This window comes from Telopea speciosissima, chromosome 3 (genome assembly GCF_018873765.1).
Source record: "Telopea speciosissima isolate NSW1024214 ecotype Mountain lineage chromosome 3, Tspe_v1, whole genome shotgun sequence".
NCBI lineage: Eukaryota > Viridiplantae > Streptophyta > Magnoliopsida > Proteales > Proteaceae > Telopea > Telopea speciosissima.
Genome location: NC_057918.1, coordinates 18,605,201 through 18,631,562, shown reverse-complemented (window position 1 = coordinate 18,631,562; position 26,362 = coordinate 18,605,201). Strand labels below are relative to the sequence as shown.

General features: G+C 40.3%; 1 protein-coding gene across 2 annotated transcripts; it reads left to right on the top strand.

Moving 5' to 3' along the window:
- Nucleotides 1-340: 340 nt before the first annotated feature.
- On the top strand, nt 341-25,725 carry LOC122654342. 2 transcript variants are annotated; one of them, XM_043848401.1, is made up of 9 exons: nt 341-951; nt 1,096-1,625; nt 2,678-2,728; nt 2,812-2,919; nt 24,583-24,678; nt 24,871-24,969; nt 25,083-25,142; nt 25,260-25,351; nt 25,624-25,725. In XM_043848401.1, exons 1-8 carry the CDS (start codon nt 423-425, stop codon nt 25,323-25,325), a joined length of 1,539 nt encoding a protein of 512 aa, XP_043704336.1. In that variant the 5' UTR covers nt 341-422; the 3' UTR covers nt 25,326-25,351; nt 25,624-25,725. The 2 variants fall into 2 exon arrangements, with proteins under 2 accessions (XP_043704336.1, XP_043704335.1); XM_043848400.1 differs by lacking the exon at nt 25,624-25,725 and having other exon boundaries at nt 25,260-25,596.
- The last annotated feature ends 637 nt before the right edge of the window (nt 25,726-26,362 follow it).

The window sequence follows — 26,362 nt, the reverse complement described above, 5'->3', positions numbered from 1 at the left end:
ACATGATTGTGCACTGATCAGTGGCTGTCCCATATGAAGATGGTTAACCCTTAGTTAGCATACTTGGGCAACTTTTTGACCATTTCTTAAGACATCTAGGGCTACGAGAATCTTACACTGAAACCCCCTGCTCATGGTGGTTCTCTCTCGGGTTTCAGATCATTTGCCGAATCAGTAGTTTCACTGTCCACTATTCAAACCCGGATCCGAGATCCATTTGTGGGAAGCGCTGCAGGGATTAGAGTCGCATAGGAAAATGGCACTGGCAAGAACAGCCAAGAAGGAGGGTCTAAGCCTGTAAGGGTTTAAGCTTGAAAGAATTAAAGTTGTAATTCGTACGGTCAATGTTTTGAAGTGGGCTCTCTTTATTTCAATCATCTCGTTCAGTAGCTCTCTCTACATTCGCTTCACAGCGGCTGCAAATGGCTGCCGGAACCATAACCAAATCACGAGGAGTTTGGTCTCGTTTCTTGCTCAACCAATTCCACAAGAAACCCATTAAGCCTACGTTAAATCTCTGTAGAAAAATCTATTCGTTTCCAAATTTTCCTGCGCAAATTCATCATTTCGGCAGAACCATTTCGAATTTCTATCTGGGTCGCTCTTCATTGGATCATCGTTTCTTCTCTTCAGCGAGAACGATTCAAGAGCTTCTCGCCGAAGTTGAGAGAGAGAAGCAAAGGGAGAGAGAGGAGAAGAAGAGGGCTGGTATAGAAGTTGGTGATGACAATGAGGACGAAGAGGATTACATGGGTGTTGGGCCGCTAATTGAGAAGCTTGAGAAGGAGAAGCTGAAGGATACTGGTGGCCTTGATATGTACGAAGAACCCACAGATTCCGAGAGCGAAGATGATGAGCGGTTCTCCCCCGATGCGGTGAAGAAACGAGTGGATGAGTTCGAGAAGAAGTTCAAGAGGCATGAAGAGCTGCTCAAAAACTTCACTGAAGCAGGTATTTCCTCATCCAGTCTTTATTTTTTGTCATTCTGTTCGTCTTCTCTTGGTTTTGACTTGAAGCCTTGAATTATCCTACTGGGTTTTGTGATTAGAGAAACAAAATGGAAGATTTTACCTTTGTTTTTAACTCTGCCTACAGAAACACTTGATGATACATTCAAATGGATGAATAAAATCGACAAGTTTGAACAAAAACATCTCAAACTTCCATTAGAGTACAGGGTTATTGGTGAGCTGATGAACAGTCTGAAAGAGGCCACTGGAAAGGACAGGTTCATGCTTATTCAGAAATTAAATAGGGCTGTGAGGATGGTGGAGTGGAAGGAGGCTTATGATCCTAACAATCCTGCGAATTATGGACTCATCCAGCATGAGCAAGTTGGACCATCTGTTGATCTCCTAGAACATGCTGGATTTGAAAAAGAGAAGCAAATTATTCAGGGTGCTGGAATGGATTCCGACGATGATGAAGACTTCAGTGACATAAAAGACAAGGATGATGCTCTGTTAGAGAAGCTTAATGCCATTGACAAAAAACTTGAGGAGAAGCTGGCCGATTTAGATCATACATTTGGAAAGAAGGGTAAGGTTCTAGAGGAACAGATTAAGGATCTTGCAGAGGAGAGGAATGCTTTAACAGAGAAGAAAAGAAGACCACTTTACAGGAAAGTAAGTAAATTTTTAATCTAGAATGCTTCTGATATTTTCTTGTACAAGTTTCTCTTTATTGTAACACTTACTACAGATTTGACTGGTAGTTTGACTGGATTAATATCATATGTAATGCTTGAAAAGTTTTTGTAAGGTTACTTATTTATTCATTCATCTTGGGTGGAAGCTGGTAGAGCATGGGACATTCTCATGATACGGTGAGAGTACACAAAGATCAGAATCAATTAGGGATGGGAGTCTGGGACTGGGTTCAAGGAAAGCTGATAAAACTTGTGGACAATTCAATAAGAAGAATAGAATTCAAGCAGTATAGGGCTATGAGTAGAAAGAATCCTAGGGTTTCCAGGCTGTAATAATACATAAAAACAGAAGAGTATAGAATTAGACAACTAAGTTCTGACTTCTGAGTCAGTTTAGTGCTGGGATTGAGATTAAGTAAAGTTTGGAAAACATGTGGAAAGTCTCTTCAAAATGATACATATTCACGCTGCTCAGCTACTAATATATCCTAGGCTTGAAGGGTGCAATTAAAGAGAAAAAGGAAACATACAGTACTAAGGTCATAGTTATTGACATGTTGAACTTCAATGACACCGATTTAGGTTTAGCTCTTTCTGGACTTGTGATGCCACTCATTCCTTATAAATATGTTTCCCTCTCTAGTTTTCTGTTATCTGGGATTGATGCCAGTTTGAGCAATGGATTGCAGCTGTGTAATGTAGCTGAAGAAGTACAAGAGGCAGGAGTTGTTGTCCTACACATCTAAGTACAATACAACGTAAAAAAGTATGCAATAAATGGACTTATCCAGATCTGTGATGCTGATTTCCTTTGGGCCTTTGTTGTATATTTAAGACCTAACGCCACACCCCATCTCTGAATCATGGTCTTAGTGGGACCTTTAACAAATATTTATGGAACCCAAATACTTTTGAAGTTATTAGTTGTTTTCAGTTTTATTTTTTATTTTTGCCATGTCTTGTAATAGATACGATGTTGTGTGTTTTTTTTGGTTTTGCATTGAACGTTTGTCTCTCAAAAAATGGCAGGGTTTTGATGTGAAGCTAATTGATGTTAATCGAACATGTAAAGTCACAAAGGTATTGCTATCTTCTTTCCAATTTCTCATAGATGTTAGATTAATCTTCAACAAAAATTTTCTTTATTTCTTTTTGTGCTCTAGGGTGGCCAAGTAGTTAAGTACACTGCAATGTTGGCTTGTGGGAACTACCATGGAGTTGTGGGTTTTGCTAAAGCAAAGGGTCCAGCAGTTCCTATTGCTCTACAAAAGGTATCTACTTTACATCATCTGGTTATTTGACTATATTTGGTGGGTTATTGAAAGATCAGCTGATGACTCTTACAATGGTAGTGATCTAGGTGTGGCCTTAGAGAGGCTTACAACTTAGGCTATGTTTGGAAGGCACGAAAAGAACAGAAAAGAAAGAAAAAATTTGAAAAAAGGTTTGAAATTGAGGAGAGATAAAGATTAAAGACACATAAATCAATCATTAACTCATCATGATTTTTGTCTTATTATGTTTTTTCTTTTCTGTTCTTTTCTTGGCTTCCAAACATAGCCTTAAAGTGTAAGTCACACACACAATATATTTACTGTATACATGTTTTATTACCTAGAGAGAATGCTCGTCAATAGATCAAGTGATGCAGATTCGTCACCGAAATGGGCTTATTTCTTCAGAAATAAGTCTAGGGTTGGGTTATATGTATGTTGGGCCTTTGATCCCATGGGTTTTCTATGTAATAGGCCACTTTTCTGGGCCTAAAAGAGGGTACATAGGTTGCATACGGGATTAGCCCAATATTTAGTCTATTTTTATGTTTTTAATTGAACCAGTTTAAATTGGTTGCATCCAATTGGTTCAATTGGTCTAATTTAAGTGAAGTGATACTATTGGCTAAGAGGTTCTTATATCCTATTGGCTAGTAGGGAATCTTCTTTATTTTAAGTAGTTTAAGCTGTTTTTAAGTCATTAGGACTCTATTTTGAGTCTATTTTAGTTTCCTAGTCAGTTTAAGTTATCTAATAGGTTAAGGATTGGGTTAGGCCTTTCCTTTTTAGAGTAGAAGTCTATTATTGAGTCTTTTATATAAGGTTGTATGGGGGCAAAGCCTTGAACACGAATTTGATTAATGAAAAGCTTTTTGTTTGCTGCCATAGCTGCTGCCCTGCTCTGTTGAGTGTTGCTCTGTTGAGTGTGCATCCTTGTGGTTCTATCAAGGTGGAAAGAGACTGGTGGAATCCGGTTGACTCCTTACGCCGTAACGGCTGGGAAGATCTTCTTCAATTCGAAGGTGGTTCACATCTGTTCAAGCTGCTGCCAGTGGAATCTCCAGTAAGTTTGACACCCAATTTCTTCTTCTAACCCTCTAATCCTTTCCCCCAATTGATCCCCTTTATTTTTTGTTTGAATCCCATAAACCTTAACTCCATTAAACCCTAGATCTTGCTGCCCAGTTTTACAGAATTTTCAAAACACTTAAAACTTTATAATACCTACATTATTAGAGTCCTATAAACCTGCCTAGCCATACCCCCTAAGCCCCCCTTCCATTATCCTAACCTAAGCCCTAGATTTGACCTAAAACGCAATTCGTCCTCTCAAACTGAGAACCAGTAGCCCCTTTGTTCCTTGTTATTGGTCCTGGTTTAATTGGCTTCTAGTAGGGCTTTACCCTATCTAGAACTACATTATTTTGGTATCAAAGCTATGGCGGAGGGAAGCTCCAACCAAGCCTCGAAAGACCCACCTCCCTTCATTTTCAAGACCCGAGTTCGTCTACCCAATGGGAGCTCAACCATATTAGTTGTTGATGAGAGGCGACGTAACAACATTATTTCACAATCTGTGGTGGATATGTTGTCCCAGTCAGGAAAGATTTGCATCATGCCTACAGGTTAAGTCTTTGTTGAATTTGAGTGTTCCTCATACTCTAACGGTGCTTGGTGTAAGCCGGTACCATCTCCAAGGAGCATTATTGCAGTAGGTTTTAATTGGTTGGACGAGCGACAAGGTTGGATTAAACCTGAAAACAACTCGTGTGTCCTACCTGATCAACACCATCTATACCGTTTGTTTACTCTAAAAGGGTTACAACCAAAGGTGACCACATCGACTGTACAACCACAGGGACTGCCGAACATGTCAACTCAAATGCAAGTGGCATCGACTGTGTTTGAAGTTTCACCAACGGCTGATGCGCCAACAGAAGATTCTACTAAAGCAGTCAATGTTGAAGAAAACAAAGTAGAAAAAGCTGAAACAGCAGAAGATGAAGAGGTGGTTGACAACACTCCACGGGAAATCGCTGGCATTCAAGATGTTGTTCTTGAAGAGGTACAGCTTGTGCCTCAAGTTTTAGATGAGAAGGTTATCAACGTTGAAGACTCTATGACCACGACATACATAGTTGATATTGATTCAAAGGTCGAACACATAGAGTTTGTTATGCCACCATGGGTCTTTGAAGAGAAAGCTCCACGCCTTGAAGACTTCATCCCTAATGTTCCTGCATCATCAGAATTTTGTTTGGGAATGGTTGAAGCTGCTACGCATATGTTGTTCCCCCTCATCACTGCAAAATTCGAGGACAAATTTTTTAAAGTTGGGGAGAGTTGATGCAGATTCGTCACCGAAATGGGCTTATTTCTTCAGAAATAAGTCTAGGGTTGGGTTATATGTATGTTGGGCCTTTGATCCCATGGGTTTTCTATGTAATAGGCCACTTTTCTGGGCCTACAAGAGGGTACATAGGTTGCATACGGGATTAGCCCAATATTTAGTCTATTTTTATGTTTTTAATTAAACCAGTTTAAATTGGTTGCATCCAATTGGTTCAATTGGTCTAATTTAAGTGAAGTGATCCTATTGGCTAAGAGGTTCTTATATCCTATTGGCTAGTAGGTAATCTTCTTTATTCTAAGTAGTTTAAGTTGTTTTTAAGTCATTAGGGCTCTATTTTGAGTCTATTTTAGTTTCCTAGTCAGTTTAAATTATCTAATAGGTTAGGGATTGGGTTAGGCTTTTCCTTTTTAGAGTAGAAGTCTATTTTTGAGTCTTTTATATAAGGTTGTATGGGGGCAAAGCCTTGAACACGAATTTGATTAATGAAAAGCTTTTTGTTTGCTGCCATAGCTGCTGCCCTGCTCTGTTGAGTGTTGCTCTGTTGAGTGTGCATCCTTGTGGTTCTATCAAGGTGGAAAGAGACTGGTGGAATCCGGTTGACTCCTTACGCCGTGACGGCTGGGAGGATCTTCTTCAATTCGAAGGTGGTTCACATCTGTTCAAGCTGCTGCCAGTGGAATCTCCAGTAAGTTTGACACCCAATTTCTTCTTCTAACCCTCTAATCCTTTCCCCCAATTGATCCCCTTTATTTTTTGTTTGAATCGCATAAACCCTAACTCCATTAAACCCTAGATCTTGTTGCCCAATTTTACAGAATTTTCAAAACACTTAAAACTCTATAATACCTACATTATTAGAGTCCTATAAACCTGCCTAGCCTTACCCCCTAAGCCCCCCTTCCATTATCCTAACCTAAGCCCTAGATTTGACCTAAAACTGCAATTCTGTCCTACTGAAACTGCAGAACCAGCAGCCCCTTTGTTCCTTGTTATTGGTCCTGGTTTAATTGGCTTCTAGTAGGGCTTTACCCTATCTAGAACTACATTATCAAGACTTCAACAACACTCTCTTTTCATATATATATATATATATATATATATATATATATATATTTTTTTTTTTTAAATTTTATGTTTCTTTTGATTACATGAGTACTTTTATTGACACTGTCACACTAAATGATATTTGAACTATTAGCATCTAGTGCTTTCTCCCCTCCCCATGCTTTTTGTTGAAGTCGATGTTTTTAAAGTCAGACTACACGTTGGCTTGTTCTGGCTTGGTGGTCCAGTGTTCCAACAGTCCACCCAACGATCCAAAAGGTCTGGTCTGAATCTAGAGGGCGGCATAGTTGGCAAGGCGTCAAGGCGCCTCCAAGTGTTATTCTTATTTCCCGCCTTCTCTAACATTATTTACTATGCTACAATATATACCTTATATCATTAAAAATCAACATTAAGCCACCTCAAGTCATCAAAAATCAACATTAAGTCACATCAAGTCATAAAAAATCAATATTAAGCCACATCAAGTCATCAAAAATCAACATAGAACTAGAAGACAGCAAAACTGAAGAAGCAAGTTATTGGAAGTTTGAAACAATCAAACATACATTTGGTTTATACTGATCTCACATTTGGTTTATATTGTTCTTAGAAAATATGATCTTATCTATAAGTAATTAAATTGCTCCTGATTTAGAGAAATGTTCTTGTTCTCTAAGAAGTTTGACTAGTCAAATGATTTTATTTTTACACGAGACTTTTAGTATTAGGTAGAGCACAAAACCAGCTTTCTAATAAATCCAAAATTGCTTAAATCTGATTTCTATTGAAGAGGTTATGTTCTGGTCAAACCTTATTTGGTATGCGCGAATGCTGTCAAATTCACTCTGAATGAAAATATTTTTTTAGATATCACAGCAAATGATATTTTATCGTACTTTTGTTTTTTAGTAATTTTTTACCATATTAAGAATTATAGAATTTGTAGATTTGAGAAAAACCCCAATATTAGAAAGTTGAAAATTTCACCTATCGTTGAAAATCCAGTTTTTGTTATTGAACTGGGGGGTTGACTTTTTATCCTTTTGGAATTTGATTTTTAACTATATTGGATTCAAATAGGGGGTGTTTTCTTATTTATGAATAATATCTTAAGTAAATGAATACCAAATATATTTCATTTACTTAAATGGTATTTGGCATAAATAAGTGTCAGAACCGGGTTCGATACCAATAAAACTAGTGCAAGGCTCCTTGCAATAAGGAGTCTGTCGTCTAGACCACTACAAAACCGCCTGGACGCCTAGGCGGCACCTTGACGACGCCTTGACAACTATGGAGGGCAGGCCTTGGTGCAATGGCCTGAATCTAGAGGGCGGGCCTGAATTCTCAAACATAATTTTGTTATTGCTGGCTAAGACAATATTTTGCCGATTCAATAGTCCTGAATCTGGAGGGCGGGCCTTGGTGCAACGGTAAGGTTGATCCATTGTGACCTCACGGGTTCGAGTTTGGAAACTAGCTCTCCGCAAAGGGGGTAAGGCTGCGTACATTATGACCCTCCCTAGACCCCGCAGTGGCAGGAGAATTGTGCACTGGGTACGCCCTTTTTTTTTAAGTAGTCCTAAATCTACTCACACTGCTTATGAGTCTTAAAAATTACTAATTACATAGCATATACCCCCTGGCCTGGTGGCAAGACTGTATGGTTTGACCAGTTCAAAAAATCTGATCATGTGGACTGGAAGGTCCATTTACATGTGTCAATGGTTCAGAAAAGCCATACGATCCTGGGGTTGATATGGATCATTCAGGCCTGGCAGTTAATATTCTAAATGATCTGACTGGATAGACTGCTTGGTTCAATGGCCTCCGAAAACACTGGTCGTTGTCGAAATCTCTGACTTCTATCATCATTTTCTGTATATTTATGACTGAACATAGTTTGTTTTTCAAATATAGATATGAGAAAAGTGAAACTTAGCCGAGGCATTTGACTGTGTCCTTCGATTCTGTGCTCCTTCCCTCAATGTGATGGTTGAATCATTTGAGGTTTTTCTTCCTTTTCCGTGAGGTGGCTTCTTAGGCTTATGTGTTAAAGGTTCCAACCATAAAATATTGGGCTAGCCATGCGTTTTTAAACCTGCATAAGCTCCAGAAGCTGGTTTCTTAGAAGCCACCGCATTAGCTTACGCAGACATGCACTTAAGGCATCTCTTGTCTTGATATCTAATGTCAGGTGTTGGGTTCTTAAAGACTCGTCTGATTCATCAATTTGGACTCATCGACAACAATGGGACTAAGGGAAAGGATGATGCATTAATGATTCACATGAAGTCCTAAGAAACGGTACTTCAAGTAGATTGATAAGATATGCCGCTACCTGACTTCAATATATGACCACCAGCTAATAGGCCTGTCTTGAAATTTTGGTCGAAATGACCAAACTTTTGCAAAATATTTCGGTTTCGAGAAGCCTTGAAACGAAACAAGGGCCGACTCTATAAGCATACCAGATTTTGACCAAAATTTTGGCATTTTGGTTTTGGTCTTGTTTCGAAATTTCGGTACTCTCTATGGCATTCCATCCCCAAACAGACGGTCAGACGGAAGTTGTGAATAGAAGCCTCGGGAATCTTCTTCGCTGCCTTGTTCGTGATCATGAGAAGACTTGGCCTTCTATTCTTGACATTACCGAGTTCGCTTATAACAGTTCTGTCAACCGTACCACAGGCCGCACTCCTTTTGAGATTGTCCTTGGTCTACAACCACATCGGCCCGTGGATTTGATACCACTACCCCCTCATACTAAAGTTAGTATTGAGGTGGATGAGTTCTCACGGCATATTACGGAGGTGCACACTGAAGTAGTGAAGTTTGTCGTCGGATTGCTCTTAGCAATGAAGGCAATCAAGCCACCGCCAACCGACATCGGCTATATGTGGAATTTCAGCCAGGTGACTTGGTTATGGTTTGAATTACTCCAGAGTGCTTCCCTCCAGGCACTAACCACAAGCGGCACCCTTGCAAAATGGGACCATTCAAGGTGTTGAAGCGAATTGGCCTAAATGCTTATATGCTTGATTTGCCACCAGACATGAAAATTAGTACTGTCTTCAATGTGGTTGATCTCACTCTTTATGTGTGACATCGTGCTGATGAGGGTGATACGAAACATGGCTTGCGGCTTAGTTTACGACCCCAACGGAAGATATCATTGAGGATGTCCTTGACAACAAGTATACTACCATGCATGGTGGTAAGGGGTACTACTCATTTCTTGTCAAATGGAAAGGACGACCAGCCAAAGATAGCACTTGGATCCATGCCAAAGATTTTCAGCGACTTGATCCGGACCTTTACAAGCTCTACATGTCATTCATCCATTTGTCGGAGACTAATGATTTTAAGAGGGGGGGAGCTGATGTAGATCCCATGACTGGCCTGCATTACCGAAGGAAGAAGAAGAAGAAGAACCAAGCACCTGGCCCATCGAACCAGGTTCTAGTGGACCATGACTGGACCACAGCTCGAGTCAGCCTAGCAGGACCAGATCAAGCCAGCCCAGCAGGCCTTCTAGAAGATTCAAGATTGTGCCCCATGATTTTGACAAGGTTGGTCTTTGACCAGTCAAATCCTAGTTGCTTAGTTTCTACTTTATTAGTTACTAGTTTGATTATTCTTGCATGTTTAGAAGGCTGGATTATAAAGCCTTTAGTAGTTTTTGATTTCAGCTAGTTTCTATTTTCAGTCAGTTCTTGTTATCATTAGTTGCTAATTTTTACTTTCTATTATTGTAAGCTAGCCTAAGTCATTAAATAGGCAGCCTTTGTAAGAGCTTGACAATGAATTAATGAAAGAATTTTGGAGGCATTCCTTGCACTCGATTATGGGAGGGAAATCCCTGTTCAACAGCTGAGATAGCTGTGGGTTAGAGACCCAGGACTGAGAAAGCTCAACCCCCACCCACCTCTATCTCGAGCTCTCTTCCTTCTCTGTCTTTTTGTTCTCTGCTGCTGCTTGAAGACGTCATTAGTCTATCAAGTTTGTCTGCTGCTGGTCCCTGTTGCTGTGCAAGAAGACTCCATATGCGTGCTGCTGAAGATCTGCTCTCAAGTCTGATTGTACCATTCGAATCCTAGCTGAACCTGGGCTTCTTCTGTAGAACTCGATCCTGTTTTGATTCCTATTTTGGGATCTATTCTGTCCAGGGTTTGGGGGCTTTGTTCTACCCTTAGAGAAGACCACTCGATCCCTGTTGTGGCTCCTATCTCCTGCTCTTATTGCTGGTTCTGCAACCCCCCCACTCGAGCAAGGTTTGGGCTCCTTTGTTTGACCTGCTGCTGTTTCTACTTTAATTCCCCTGTGACAACTAAGAATTCTGTACCTCAGTCTTATTATTTTGAGTCCTTCTAATTGCTGCTGTTGCTACTTCGAAGCCCTACTGTGAGTAATCTAAATCCTCTTCCTGTTCAAGCTTTATTCTCAGATTTGATTGCTTATTTCCTTCTACCTAGCCTGAGTTTATTGGAGTTTGAAGATTATTTTGGGACTGTTACCTTCAGTATACAGTCTTACATTAATAGCTTCCTAAAGTTTGCTCTTGGTGAGGGCCTTTTGTTCTCCAAGAATGCTTATCTAAAAGTTGAAGCATATTCAGATGCTGATGTACTTGGTTAGTATTTCTGTATTTGACAGGATTTCCACCTTTGGGAGTTCAGAAGTTGGCTTGTATGTCCTTGTGCTGTGGCTTCACTCGTGTGTCTGTTGACCTAGGTTCCCCCACCCTTCTGGTTTTGGGGTTGGGGGGGGGGGTCAAGGGCTTATTCATTCCTTTTTTTTCTTTTTTTATAATTTCGTTCTCTTGATTTGACTAAAATGTCAAATGTCGTAGATTGAAGGGGAAAACTAGAAAAGAATTTGAAGCTCTTGCTTTTCTGAATTTTCCTATGCACTTTTATGATGAGTAAAAAATAACATATTCTTTATAACCTGTGGTTTTAGTAATAGTGCTGTTTGATCTAAAGTATTTTGGTAAATTCCTTTTTGTTTTTTGTTTTGCTACAATTTACTTTGTTTATAGTGGATTGATCATGATAATGCCCTAATTTGTTGCTGTAAAATTAATGGGTGGATGATTCCCCAGTAAAAATTTGTTAACAGAACAATGAGAGTGTAATGCTTGAATGATGTTATGATCTCCCCAAGCTTCTTATATATATTTGAAGAACAAAGTACAAAGGACATTAATACCCTGCTGTAGCCAACTCTACTAAGGGAGTCGGCTACACATAAAAATAAAACCCCAAATGACCAAAATAGCCCACGGTATTCTGGAGTACATAATTTAACACTCCCCCTCAGGTTGGAGCATAGATGTCAAACATACCCAACTTGACCAGAATAGGATGAAACAATCGGCCAGTCAGTCCCTTCATGAAGATATCAGCTAGCTGATCACCAGATTTCACAAACGGAACACAAATCAGTCATGCTTCTAACTTCTCCTTGATGAAATGCATGTCAATCTCAACATGTTTGGTTACGATCATGTTGTACTGGATTATGAGCAATACTGATCGCTGCCTTGTTGTCACAATACAACGTCATAGGAAGACGAACATGAACACCAAGGTCTTGTAGTATACCCTTGAGCCATAAAAACTCATAGATACCTTGTGCGATATGGATTTCTGCTTCAGCACTAGAATGGGCAATTACATTCTGCTTCTTACTACGCCAAGTGACAAGATTCCCACCTACAAAGGTACAATACCCTGATATAGATTTTTGGTCATTAGAACCAGCCCAATCAGCATCTGTATAGGCCTCTATCCGTAGGTGATCATGAGGAGACAGAAGAATTCCTTTCCCTAGAGCTGACTTCAAGTAACGAATAATACGAAGAACAACCTCCATATGAGAAGAGTAGGGATCATGTGTAAACTTACTCACGACTCACCGTTATAGCAATGTCAGGATGCATAGGTGAAAGATAAATTAGCTTCCCTACCAAATGCTGATATCGACCCTTGTCAACAGGTTCACCCTCCTCCTTGAGCCGCACATTAGCATTCATAGGTGTATTAGAAGGATGACATCTTAATAACCTAGTTTCAGACAATGAATTCAGAATATACTTCCTTTGAGAGAGAAAGATGCCCTTTGAGGATCGGGCAACTTCAATTCCAAGGAAGTACTTTAGTTTCCCCAGATCCTTAATTTCGAACTCCTATCCAAGAAACCTCTTCAACTGACTGACCTCATCACCATCATTTCCGATCACCACAATGTTATCAATATAGATTATGAGAGTGGTGATCTTGGCACCCATCCTTTTGATAAACAGAGTGTGATTAGAATTACTTTGTTTGTATCCCATAGAAATCATAGCCTTGTGAAACCAGCCAAACCATGCTCGCGGTGATTGCTTCAACCCATAAAGTGCACGCTTCAATTTGCAAACCTTGCCCTTGGTTTTGTCACTTGAGAAACCTGGTGGAATATCTATGTATGCCTCCTCATCAAGCTCACCATGGAAGAAGGCATTCTTCACATCCAACTGTTGCTGATCACATCCCAGATTTACAGCATAAGAAAATAATACTTTGACAGTGTTGAGTTTGACAACTGGAGCAAAGGTCTTCTGATAATCAATTCCATATGTTTGGGTGAATCCCTTGGCCACTAGTCGTGCCTTATGTCTATCCACAGTGCCATCCACTTTTTGTTTTACCAAAAATATCCACTTACATCCCACTGGTCTTTTCCCTGGAGGGAGATCCACAAGCTCCCATATATCGTTTTTTTGTAAGGCTTTCATTTCTTCCATCATTGCTACCTTCAACTTTCCATCTGTTAAAGCTTCCTGCCAATTTTGAGGAATACGAACAGAAGAAAGAGAAGAAACAAATGCACAAAAAATTGGAGAAAGAGAGTCATAAGAGAACATGAGATATGGGGTTCTGAGTACAAGCCCTAGTACCTTTGCAAAGAGTAATAGGTAACTTAGGAGAAGGGATCTTACCAGATGAAGAGGTAGGCTCTGGATCCAGGGTTGGTAACTGGATGGGTACTAGTGCTTCAGTGGATTGAAGTTGCTTGCTTCTAGTATGGCTCTTCTAATAGACTTTAAGATTAGAATCATCGATTCTCCTATGAAATTCGCCAATGGTTTTTTGAATTAGAGTGAGCTCCCCCTGAACAAGACCTTCATCATCACCATTATCCATAGGCTCCCCCTAGATAGGATCTCCTTCACCCGAGATGGAGAGAGGGGCAATAGTAAGTGAGGCAGCAGGAGGATCAGGGGCAGACTTAGGTTGGGCATGTGGAAGAGGAAGAGGAGCCTCAATTGTTAGAGTCACCACATCTTCACTAAAATTCTACCTCTGAAGAGGTGATGATGAATAATAGGATAGTGTCTCATGGAAAATAACATCCATACTCACCAAAGTATGTCTGGTGGGGGGATAATAACACGTGTATCCTTTTTGGGTTGCAGAGTAACCCAAAAAAATACAACGGAGCCCGTGAGGCTCAAGTTTACCAGGGCATCGAGTATCCTTAGCATAACAAACACAACCAAAGACCTTAGGAGGAACAACAAAGGAGGAGGAGCTATGTAAAAGTTCAGCTGGGGTACAAGAGTCAAGGACCCGAGTAGGCATCCTATTAATGAGGTAAGCAACAATGAGGACAACATCTCCCCAATATTGGGCGGGAACATGACAGGCAAACATAAGGGCCCTAGCCACTTCCAATAAGTGGCGATTTTTTTCTTTTTGCCACTCCATTCTGGGCTGGTGTATCGACACAACTGGTCTGGTGAATAATCCCTTGGGCAGCAAGGTATTTTTAGAACTGACCTTCCATATATTCCTTGCCATTGCCACTCCCTAGGATTTTGAGGGTCCCATTGAACTGGGTCTGAACCAATTTATGAAAGTGCTGAAAACATTAAAAAACTTCACTTTTATTGTGCATCATATACACCCATGTATTCATAGAGTGACAACTAATAAAGGAAACAACAATGATGGCCAGAAAGAGAAGGCTTACGACTAGGACCCCACACATCAGTATGAACCAGATTACAAAGAGAAAGACTTCTTTCATTAGAAATTGAATACGTTGAACGAGTATGTTTGGCCAAAACACAAGCCTCACAAAAAAAATCATTCTTATTACAGTGCTTAATTAGTGTTGGAAGTAAAAGAGATAAAGTTCCTAAGGGGGGTGACCTAAGCAAGAATGCTATTGTTGTAATTCAGAGGAGATCGAGGAATTCTGATATAGTTGAGAAGGTAATGCAGCTGGAGGACAACCATCATCAAGCAGGTACAATCCACCATGCACTCTACCACATCCAATCGTCTTCCCCGTTATCAGATCCTGAAAAACACAGTGGGACGGAAAAAAATTACTTCGCAATTCAAATCTCTAGTAAGAGTACTAATGGAAAGAAGATTAGTTGTAAAGTTTTTTTTTGGGTGAATAAAAATTTCATTACTAAAGAAAAAGAACAACAACCCTCAAATAGGAGGGAAAGAGGACAAACATAGATCAAGACCACAAGTCTCAAACAGGAGAGCCCGCGGCAAGGAGGGAGATAGAGGAGAGACCCCAGGAGACAACAATGAGCCTGTTCCTTGGGGTGTCCTTACAAGAGGAGGGGGCCACCGAACTGAGTTTGGAAGTAATTTCAAAGGAAATGGAGTTCCAAATCTGGCTAGTGGTGCGAGATTTGGTAGTCCATTTCCGAAGATTACGCTCCATCCAAATATGATTGATCGTGGCACAAAAAGCCATCCTACCAACTGCATCACAGAGAGAAGAGCCTCCAAAGGTCATATCCACCCATAGCCATTCTCTATCGAAAAGAAGAATCCTACGGGGTCTTGGCCAGCATTTTGCAAGAATGCCTTTCCAAATAGCGCGGGAGAGGGGGCAATCAAAGAAGAGATGGTTTGAGTCTTCGACCCCATTCCAACAAAGGCTGCAAGAAGGAGAAACTGAAATGTGCCGATGCGAGAAAAAGACTGCGTTGGAAGGCGGTTGGAAGACTTCGCCAAAGCGTAAGCGATACGGGGATATGGTGTTTGAACCAGACAAGCTTTCTCCCTGGGCAAGAGGATGACGCGTCCGAATGAGATCCCAAGCAGCTTTGGAGTGAAAGAACCTGAAGTGTTTGGTAACCACAAAACACAATCACCCCGCTGAGAGGGTCTTCTCTGAATGGAAGACAGGAGGTTCCAAATGGAGACAATCACAGGATTGAGGGAGGGAGGGGGGATCCAGCCATTTCCATCAATAATCTCAGCCACCAAAGCATTTCTAGATAACCCGGAGCCATAGATAGTTCTGGAGGTGACTTGGTGGAGGAGAATGCCCATGGGGTGCCAATGATCTAGCCACAAGGAAGTGTCATTTCCATCAGCAATGTGGGAGTGAATGGAACCAAGTACAAGGGGCCGGGAAAGCAGGATATTACGCCATACCCAGGAAGCATCCGAGGGAATGGAGGCAGTCCATATGGAATCCGATCTAAGCAGCCCCGAATAAATCCAATCCACCCAAATACTTTTCTTTCTTGAAGCAATCTTCCAGATCAACTTGATGATGCCAACTGAATTAACCTCCTGAATCCTTCTAATACCCAAGCCACCTTCGGCTAGAGGGAGACAAACTGAGGCCCAACTAGTAGGGCAGAGAAATCTTGTGGAGTCAGTACCCTTCCAAAGGAAAGAAGCCATAAGAGATTCCAGAGATTTGATGATGGAAGAAGGCAGGCCGTAAATTCCAGACCAGTAGATATAAGAAGCTTGGAGCACAGACTTGATGAGGGTCAGTCGACTCGCATAAGAGAGAAGTTTACCCTTCCACAGCTGCAACCGTTTTCTGATGAGATCCAACATGGGAGTACAATGATGGGCTGATAACCTGGTTGGAATTAAAGGAAGGCCCAAGTATTTGACTGGAAGTTGGCCCAGAGGAAAACCACAGATGGCATGCAGAGGGGCTTTATCTAGCTCAGAGATCCCAGCCAAGAAGAGGAGAGACTTTGTAGGGTTGATCTGGAGGCCCGAGAGATCATGGAAGTGCTGCAAACAATACATAATGGACTCAAAAGAGGAGATGGAGGCCTTTGAGAAGATCATGAGATCATCTGCAAAGGCAAGATGGGTTAGCTTGAGGGCTTTGCATTTAGGAATAGGGATGATGAGCTGCTGGTCTGTGAAGGATTGGATCTTTCGAGATAAGAATTCCATGGCCAAGGTGACAATATAAGGGGATAGAGGGCACCCTTGGCGGATTCCCACCGTAGAAGCAAAGTACCCAGCCGGACTACCATTAACAAGGATTGAGAAGCTCGGGGAAGAAATGCAGCAATAGATCCAGTAGATGAAAGATGCAGGAAACCCCATCTTGATCAATATCTTATCAATGAAATCCCACCTCAAAGAGTCAAATGCTTTATGGATATCAATCTTCATAAGAGCAGCTGGGGAGTGGTTTTTTCTTTCAAAACCTCTGACAATCTCATGGCAAAGAAGAATATTATCTAATATGTTCCTGCCGGGGATAAAAGCGAACTGATTTTCACTAACAAGGAGGTCCACCACAGTCTTGAGTCTAAAAGCCAGGATCTTTGCTATGAACTTGTAGATCTGGTTGTATAGGGCAATGGGCCTAAAATCCGACATAGCTGAGGCTCCTTCCTTTTTTGGAATGAGGCAGAGAAACGTGTGGTTTACTCCTTTGATTTGGCTAGGATTGAAGAAGAAACTTCTTATAGCATTGATGAGGTCCTCCTTGATAATACTCCAAGTGGCTAAGAAAAAACCCATGCTGAAACCATCTGGATTAGTTGTAAAGTTAGGAATATGCAAAACGGAAGATAAAGTAATGGAAGGGGAGCAACAGATGGAGCCTTTTCCAGAAACAGAGGATAGGGAACCATTGGCTACTTTGACTTTGTCCTAGCCAGAAGTGGGAGAATATTTGTGGAAAAGGCTGGAGGATCCAATCATATGATTAGTGGCACCGGAGTCTATAATCCATGGATTGGAAACTACCGATGCACAGTAACCCACAAATGAAACACCTGAACGGGCAAAATTGGAACCTGATGGGGTGGAAGAATTGGCAGGAGTTGATGTAGTAGAAGCAGCAGAAGCCTTTACCATACGATGAAAAGTCTATAGTTCTTCCTGGGAGAGACCAAGTTCAGAAGTGGGAGCAGTCATAGTTGTCATGGCGTCGCCATGGCGTCCTGGCACTGGAGGTCTGTGCATATCGACCTACGCCATGGCGTCCTGTCTCTCTTTCCCTCTTCAATTTCTTCTTCTTGCCTCTCTTTCCCTCTTCGATTTCTTCTTCTTTAATTTTTTGTTTCTTCCCAAACCTTAGACCCACTCCCTGCTTCCCAAAATCTCCTATTTTAGCCTTGGTTTAGTAACCTGCAACTAAGACATCCACCAGATCTGATTTCAGATCTCACCATTCGGTTGCCAGTAGAATTTTGGGGCTATTTCTCGTTGGGATCGGTAGACCTTGGTGCTGCGATTTTGTTCCAGAAATTGCAGGGAGAATTGTCTTCATAAGGAGTTTCCTCTGCTGGAACTACTCCAGTTCACCGCCTCTCTGCCTCTCTTTCTATTGTGTTATTGCAAGGTTGAAGAAGACATTAAGTCTTTAAAATTGCAAGTAAGGACAACTTATATTATTGATATAAAACCCCTTATATTCTCTATTGCTATTCTGTTTAACCCATTTAGTTTTCTCTTTAACTCCATTAAATTACAGTTCTGCCACCGCTTTACAACTTCAGATTAATTACAATTCTGCCATTGCTCTTATAAATCTTGATTTATCTACTAGTTTGCCATTCAACTTTGGATTTAATTACAATTCTACCATTGCTCTTATGAATCTTGATTTATCTACTAGTTTGCCATTCAAATTTGGATTTAATTACAATTCTGCCATGGTCTACATGATCGCCATGGCGGGCGACGTGTCGATATATCGATCAGACACCCCTCCACCGACTTGGATCGCCATGACGCCGTGACAACTATGGGAGCAGTGGTAACCACTTTAGTTTGATTAGCCTTGTTTTTAGATTTTTCGTGACCATGTTTAGCCTCAAAGTCAACAGGTTTTCCATGGAGTTTCCAGCAGGTGGCTTTGGTATGATAGGGTTTGTTGCAATGTTCACATTTTACCACCTCCTTGGTAGAATCAGTAGCAGTGCGTGGAGACCCATCAGATAGCACAGAACCAGATCCGGTGTGGAGGACAGATTTCTGAGTTGGGGAATGTAACATAGTAGTGTGATGGCTCTCTTCAATATGAACCAAGGCATGGGACTGCTCTAGGGTGGGAAAAGGAGACCTGCTAAGCACTTGAACACGAATCTGATCGTATTCAACATTCAAACCAGCAAGAAAGCCATACACCCGTATTTGATCCACAAGCTTGCGATAGGCAGCAATGGCCGTTGCATTGGTAGGCTGATAATCAGAATAATGCTCCAGTTGTTTCCATAAACTCCTAAGGGCAGCATAGTACTGTGAGATGGTTAAGTCCTTCTGTGTAGTGTCATGAAGCTTCTTACGTATTTCATATACTTGAGCATCATTCCCCACCTGCCCGTAGGTTTCCTTTGCAGCAGTCCATAGTTGGGTGGCTGTATCAAGTAATAAATATCCACTAGAAAGCTCCGGTTGCGTGAAGTGCAGCAAAAAAGACATAAATAACCATAGCATCATTGGAAACCCATCGATCTTGGAGAGGACCGTCATCAATTGGCTTCTCAGTGGTTCCAGTCAGATGTCCAGTAAGACCATGACCAGCAATAGTCAAATATGTAGATCTGGACCACATCAGGTAATTAGTACCATTGAGCTTAATGACAGCCGCGAAAGGAAGATAGTCATTCCTTGTCTGTCCTTCAACTCCGGAAGTAGTAGTAGTAAGATCAGACATTATCACACAATCTAATCACCAAAACAATCCAGTAGCAGATTGGTGCAGGTAGAACACCAAAATTCAGATCGATATAAGGGAAAAATCGATTCTGAAAAAGGTGTAAAATTGAAATCTTCAAAAATCTTCAATGAAACAGCTTGGAAATAAGGTCGAGTATTCCTTTAGGAGGGCAGAGCTTCCCTAAAAAACTCAGCTTCTTTTGACAAGTGTAACCCTAAAATTGTTAGGTGTCAGGGTTTTGCAAAACCCTGACAGTTGAGATTGATATAGGGAAAAGGAATTCTGTTGGTGATGAAAGAGAGGATAGATGCTGCCCACAGTGCTCGATGTGGATCTCCAACAAGAGAAGACTCGATCTCCAATAGAACTTCAACCTCCAAAAAATCGCAGAAGGGGAATCAGTAGCTATCAATCCAATTAAACTTCGAAATCATGGAGGTAAGGTGGAGAGCAGCAACTAGATCAATTGATCACCTCATTAGTGCTGCTCTTTAAGAAGGGTGAGAACCAAGGGAAGAAAGGAAAGAAGAAAACGAGAAAGGAGGAAGAAGAGAGAGACGATGGTAGAGGGTGGCTGCTCTGTAACCTAGATAAGAATTTTTTGGCTCTGATGCCATGTTAACAAAACAATGAGTGTAATGCTTGAATGATCTTATGATCACCCCAAGCCTCTTATTTATAATTGAAGAACAAAGTACAAAGGAAATTAATACCATGGTACAAGATCTCGGCGAGATCTCGGTTTCGATGGATCTTGAGACGAGATCACAATCGATGCCTAAATACTACAATATCTCGACCAAGATCTCGGTATCTCCCTGAGATCTCACCAAATATCTCAGTCTCGGTTCAACTCCATTGAACTAGACCAACTTAAGTCTTATAAAGTTCCCCCCCTTGGAGTCGGAATCTCGCCTGTCTCGCCTCTGTTGGTTTGCTGTGAAGCGAAAACTCATACAAAGTGAAACTTTTATGATTTTTTTGGGTAAATGTCACTTCCAACTGAAGATTGAATCTTTAACGTCTCTCTTGAGAGTTGCATTGCATCTCAAGAACACTTTTAGGTAAAAATTCCTTTTAAAAACAATATTTTTTTTCATAGAAACATGATCTAACCTTGTTTTGTTGACTATGAAATTATTATATGTTATACAATGCCCACCGATCTATTGATTGAGCTTGATTCGACAACAACAACAACAACGTGGTCATTATGATGATTCGGCCCGACACTCGTTTCAGTACTAACTTGTTTTTATTTAATCTATGTGACTATGTCTCTTTCCAAGTTTCTAACAATTATGAACAAAGAGTCGAACCATCACTATGTATGATAATGAAATATGAATATGATGCCTAATGCGTAAATTGTTTATGGTTTGATGTATTTTAATTCTTAATGCTTATATAAGTTGTTTTACACCTCTACTTTAATTATATGAATTCTAAATATTGTGTCGAATAGCCTAGGGTAGATCTCATGCACGCCGTAGACTACCAATCTAGGGTCCATAGTCAAAGTACCATTTTGGGTTTGAATTTGTAAAAACTAATGATTCCACTGTGTTTAGAAGGCCTAAAATAGGGTGAACCGTGAATGTCAAGTTTCAGGACCTATCTTGGCCATATGGCCACCGAAACCAACCATTGAGTTGAGAAAAAATAAATACAAGATCTCGCCGAGATCTCGGTTTCGTGGCCTGGCGCAACCAGTGGCGAAACCGAGATCTAAAACCTTGATTAATACCCTGCTGTAGCCGACTCTACTAAGGGAGTCGGTTACACATTAAATTAAAACCCCAAATGACCAGAATACCCTGGAGTACAAAATCTAACAAAATTAAATATTGAAAAGGTTTGTCAGTTAACACTACCCCACCTAAGATGGGAGGGGATTGAAAAGTTGCCAATTAAAAAAAAAAAAGGGTAAAGGGCGTACCCAGTGCACGAGGCTCCCGCCACTGCGGTGACTGCCTGACTGGGGAGGGTCATAATGTACACAGCCATACCCCTGTTTTCTCAGAGAGGCTGTTTCCATACTCGAACTTGTGACCACTTGATCACAATGGAGCAACCTTGTACCAAGGCCCGCCTTCATTTAGGAATATACCTAATTTAGACTTGGAATCACACTAGGGCCTAACCTGTAATCCCACCACAGCCTAACCTGGAATCCCACTAGGCCATCACTACTGAATCTCACAGTAGTAAAGGGTCAGAAATACACAAAATCAGCAGTGTGAGACTGATTCAATCACCAAAATCGTGGGCAGGCTGTGTAGCCTCTTACATTTATTTATAGACTTGTGTAAGACTGATTCAGATTGGAAAAGCAAAGCCATATAAAGTCTGAAAATCTTCTCCAATCACAGGCTAGATGGAGAGGTCCTAATGCTGCTAGGACTCGGATAAATTACTGAAAACTGACTCCTATCAGGTCTGGACTGTATAATTCCTATTTCAGACTTAAGTACATGAATACAAGCTGCATACCTTAAACATACAAATATATATTCATACATTGATACATACCTTAAATTCATGCTACAACCATACTTACATATGATACCATAGTTGTCACGTCGTCACGGCGATCCAAGTCGGTGGAGGGGTGTCATGTCGATGTCGCCCGCCAAATGCCATGGCGATCATATCGACCATGTTTTATTTTTTATTTTCTCTATTTTTAATGTCATTTAGTATGCTATATAATATATACCCTATAACATCAAAAATTAACATGAAGGTGTACTACTAATCTACTATGGTTTAATTCATGAAAGTGTAATATCCATTAGTGTATATGAAATCATGGATTATCAAATAATTGATAGCAATAGTGTTGCTGATAATAAAGTTGAAAAATCATGAGAGTTGAGATATGATTCATATGAAAGTGACTACAAAAGTAACAAAACCAAAAAACAATTACAAGAATGTAATTTATATTGAGTGAATAAAGCTAATAAACAACCCATCTAAATAAAAAAAAATAAAAATTGCTGATGTGAATATGTGATTGTTTGTATTAGTCAATAGTGTATTAGTGTTTTCTGTTTGATTTTTTTAAAATTTTTTTATGTTAAGGAAAAAGCATTAAAATAAAAAATGGTTAAAAAAAATTATTGTTAAAAAATTAAGTTTTATAATTTGAAACTACCATGTTGCCCGATATGTCCATATGTTGTGGTATGGCGTCCATGGAGGCGCCATGGCGACGACATAGAGGCCATATCGGTCGATATTCTTACATCATCCATATCAGTGGTCGATATGCCCACTTCTCCAGCGATATGACGCCATGGCGTCGTCGCCATGACAACTATGTATGATACATGTCAAGTGTTTAAGCTTTGGAAGTCCAGAGGAGAAATTCACAGGATCGTTTGGTTAATCACACAGGTTTATTGACTATCCATGCCCAGGCAATTTGACTACGCTAGTGTGGACTTAAGGTGTCTCGCATGTGGACATAACCAATGCTCCAACATTCCAATGCAGTGTAAAGTTTTGGCATTAGTTAAAGCTACATTATAATAATGCAACCACTATATACACCCCTGACACCCACCCCCTATCCAAAAAAAAAAAAAAAAGACACAAAAGAGCATACCCAATGCACAAGGCTCCTGCCACTGCAGGGTCTGGTGAGGGTCATAACTCATAATGTACGCTGCCTTACCTCTGTTTTGTAGAGAAGCTGTTTTCAGGCTCGAACCCGTGACCACTTGGCCACAATGGAGCAATTTTTACCGTTGCACCAAGGCCCGCCCCCCAAAAAAAAGACACAAATTGTCCCTTTTGTTAGATATACACAAAACATTTATTCCTCCTTCGCTAAGAAGTGAAAAAATAATAATTCAGAGCGAAGTCATTTCTATTTCCATTAAACATAGATTATAGAAGGATAAATCCTTTTATAATTGAAATTGTGACAAAATAGTCACATCTTCCTCATCTGAATCTGAACTATCACTTGATTCATCTTTCTTTTTGGAAACTGCAGCAGAGCCACTCTTAACAGCAGTTGCTGGCAATTTGTTTGTTTAGGGGCTGGGGCACAACTTTAGCCAAATTTGTCTGTGCATACTGACCTGCTGTAAGTATAATAAATCAAAATAGAAAAATCCAGACCAAAAAATAAACCAGAAACACTCAAATCATCCTCATCTGAGCAGCTACCTGTATCGAAACAGTCACTAGAATCATCTTTCTTGCTGGAGGCTGCTGCATGGGCAGTTGAAAATTTCTTTGCTTCGGACACAACCTTGGCAAAGTTTTTCTTTGCATGCTGACCAAATGTAAGCTAAGAAATCTTAATAGATAAATTTAGTCTGGGAAAAAAATTTCACATCATCCTCATCTGAACTGCTATGTGAATAGCTATCAATGGATTCATCTTTCTTCTTTGAAACTACTGCATGGCCATTTTTAGCCTTAGCAGCTGGCAACTTTTTGACCTCTTCAGTTTCATCATCCTCATCTAAGCTGCCAATTAGCATACCTTCTTTTTTTAAAACCATGGGATATTTGTTAATCATGTAGGTGCTCTAATTGATAAGTTATTTTCAGATGAACTTCTACAAGTTAATGCTAGGAAACTTGTATTATTTTCCCTTTCTTATAAGTCGGTTATTTTCAGGGAAATGTATCAAGTGCAGCAAATGTGGAGTCTTGCCAAAAAATTATAGCATGTATCAATGGATTCATCTTTCTTCTTTGAAACTACTGCATGGCCATTTTTAGCCTTAGCAGCTGGCAACTTTTTGACCTCTTCTTCAGTTTCATCATCCTCATCTAAGCTGCCAATTAGCATACATTCTTTTTTAAAAACCATGGGATTGTTAATCATGTAGGTGCTCTAATTGATAAGTTATTTTCAGATGAACTTCTACAAGTTAATGCTAGGAAACTTGTATCATTTTCCCTTTCTTATAAGTCGGTTATTTTTCAGGGAAATGTATCAAGTGCAGCAAATGAGTCTGGCCAGAAAATTATAGCATGTACACTAGATATAATTTTGAACTGTGTTTCTGTGATTATTATCATTTCATAATTATGCCGTACCATCTGTTTCAGAACATGGGTGTACTTGATTTAACTTACCATCTTATTCTTCTGACTTGATGTGCTATCAATTGGTTTTGGATTTGTGGTTTTGTTACTGACAAATTATGTCCTCTTTAGTGGACACCATTGAGAAATTGATTCATCCCCAAGCATTTCTCCCGTTGCTGTTGTAAATTCATCATTTATTTTCACAAAAATATATTAATTTTGTTCCTCACAGATTTTCCAATGTATAGGCATACGAAAAATGCTTCCAGAATCTCCATTATGTTGAAAGATACGAGGAGCATACAATTGCGCATGCTGTACAAACAAAATATAAGAAAACCAAGGTTCATCAATCTGACTTTTTTTCTTCCACTCCACTATCTGCTATGAAAAAGATTTTTCTTCCTTCATTCTTAATATCTTTCAATCTCCAAATTCAGCTTCAAAATCCAATCCTATTAAAGTTGCTTGGCTGGAAAACCTGCCCTACTTTGTTCTTCCGGCAGCACTAGTTATAAACTATTTTGTTTTTTCAGATATACCTGTGGCCTGCTCCAACAAGAACAGGTATGAAAGCAAGTAGAACTGTGGAAACCATCCTAAATTTAGCTGGTTTCAAAAATGTAAAGTCCAAGGTAAGCTACCAAACTTATTTCCCTCATGGTGTAAATGGCATATTTACTGTTTTGAGTTTTTGTCTCTATTTTTTTTTAAAGGTGTTTATCTTTTAATTTTGAATCATTTATAGGTCATTGGCTCAAGGAACCCTCATAACACAGTGAAGGCCCTTTTTAAAGCTCTGAACGCGGTAAGTGGAATATGCTATTTCTCTTAACACAAGTCTTGGTTAAGTTTCTGGTTACATTTTATTTGTTTGTTTCCAAGTTTCATATGGATTATTTGTTTCATTTTTTGCCTTGCCTAGATTGAAACTCCCAAGGATGTGCAAGAGAAGTTTGGCCGTACAGTTGTGGAGTCATACTTGCTATGAGTGGTATTTATCTATTTTCTTATCAGGTCCATCCTCAATTTTTATCGTACCCATTTACTTTTGAACTGGAAGAGGGGTTGTTGTGCCGTCCAGCATTCATTTACAGTTGAGATCAGGAAAAAGGAAGTGTGACCACTTTTTTTACTGTATTTACCCTGTTGTAGAGTCTTTCTTATGACAATGACAGTAAAAATGCAACCTGAAATGAGAAATGGGGCAAATTGTCTCGGGTTAAATAACTGAATCATGATAGCATGCAAAGAATTACCTTGAATATCGTACTTATTTATATTTCAGAGTTTTTTTCTTTATTCCTCAACCATTATATTAGCAGTCTTCATTGGTCTTTGCCTGAATCTATTCTTGTAGCTCCATCAGTGCATGGTGGTTTAGAAGTCTGCAACCAGGCACTACCTTGTTGCCAGTTGCCCTGATCCTTGCCACTGTTTTAACACATCTGGGATGGACCTTGTAGTCCTCAATGTAAATGCAACATGCTCCCATAAAAGCCTGCCAGTCTGGTGCATACATGCTTGATCCTTAACTACTGTCTGTTATTTTCATCATGGGGTCTTCTTGAAGTGCTGCGTGGGTTAACTATAGAAGGTTGGGGAATGTTGTATTTGTGTGGGGGTAATTGGAACCTCAGGGATGTTACTCATTGGAAAGTTGTCTCATGGTTATGTATGGTGACTGGAACTTCAGTGATTCCCCTTCTGTTTCTGTGTGTGTTGAGTGTACTGTGCACATGTTTGTCTCTTTTGGAAGCTCAGTGTATGGGGGAAATGGGTTTTCATATGTTGGGCTTGTTCTGATGAATGCATGATGAAAGGACCCTAAGGTGGTCGATGATACTGTCTACTGTCACATTTGGGGTAAGCACCTCTTGGCATGGTGGTGGCTGCCAGTGCAGTAGAGCGGTGGTCTAAATCCAGGGAGAGGTCACTGTTTCGACTCTCCCCCTCCCCCCTCCCCCCTCCCCCTCCCCCTCCCCCTCCCTCCCATCAGATGGATAAACATCCTGTTATCCCCCCTTT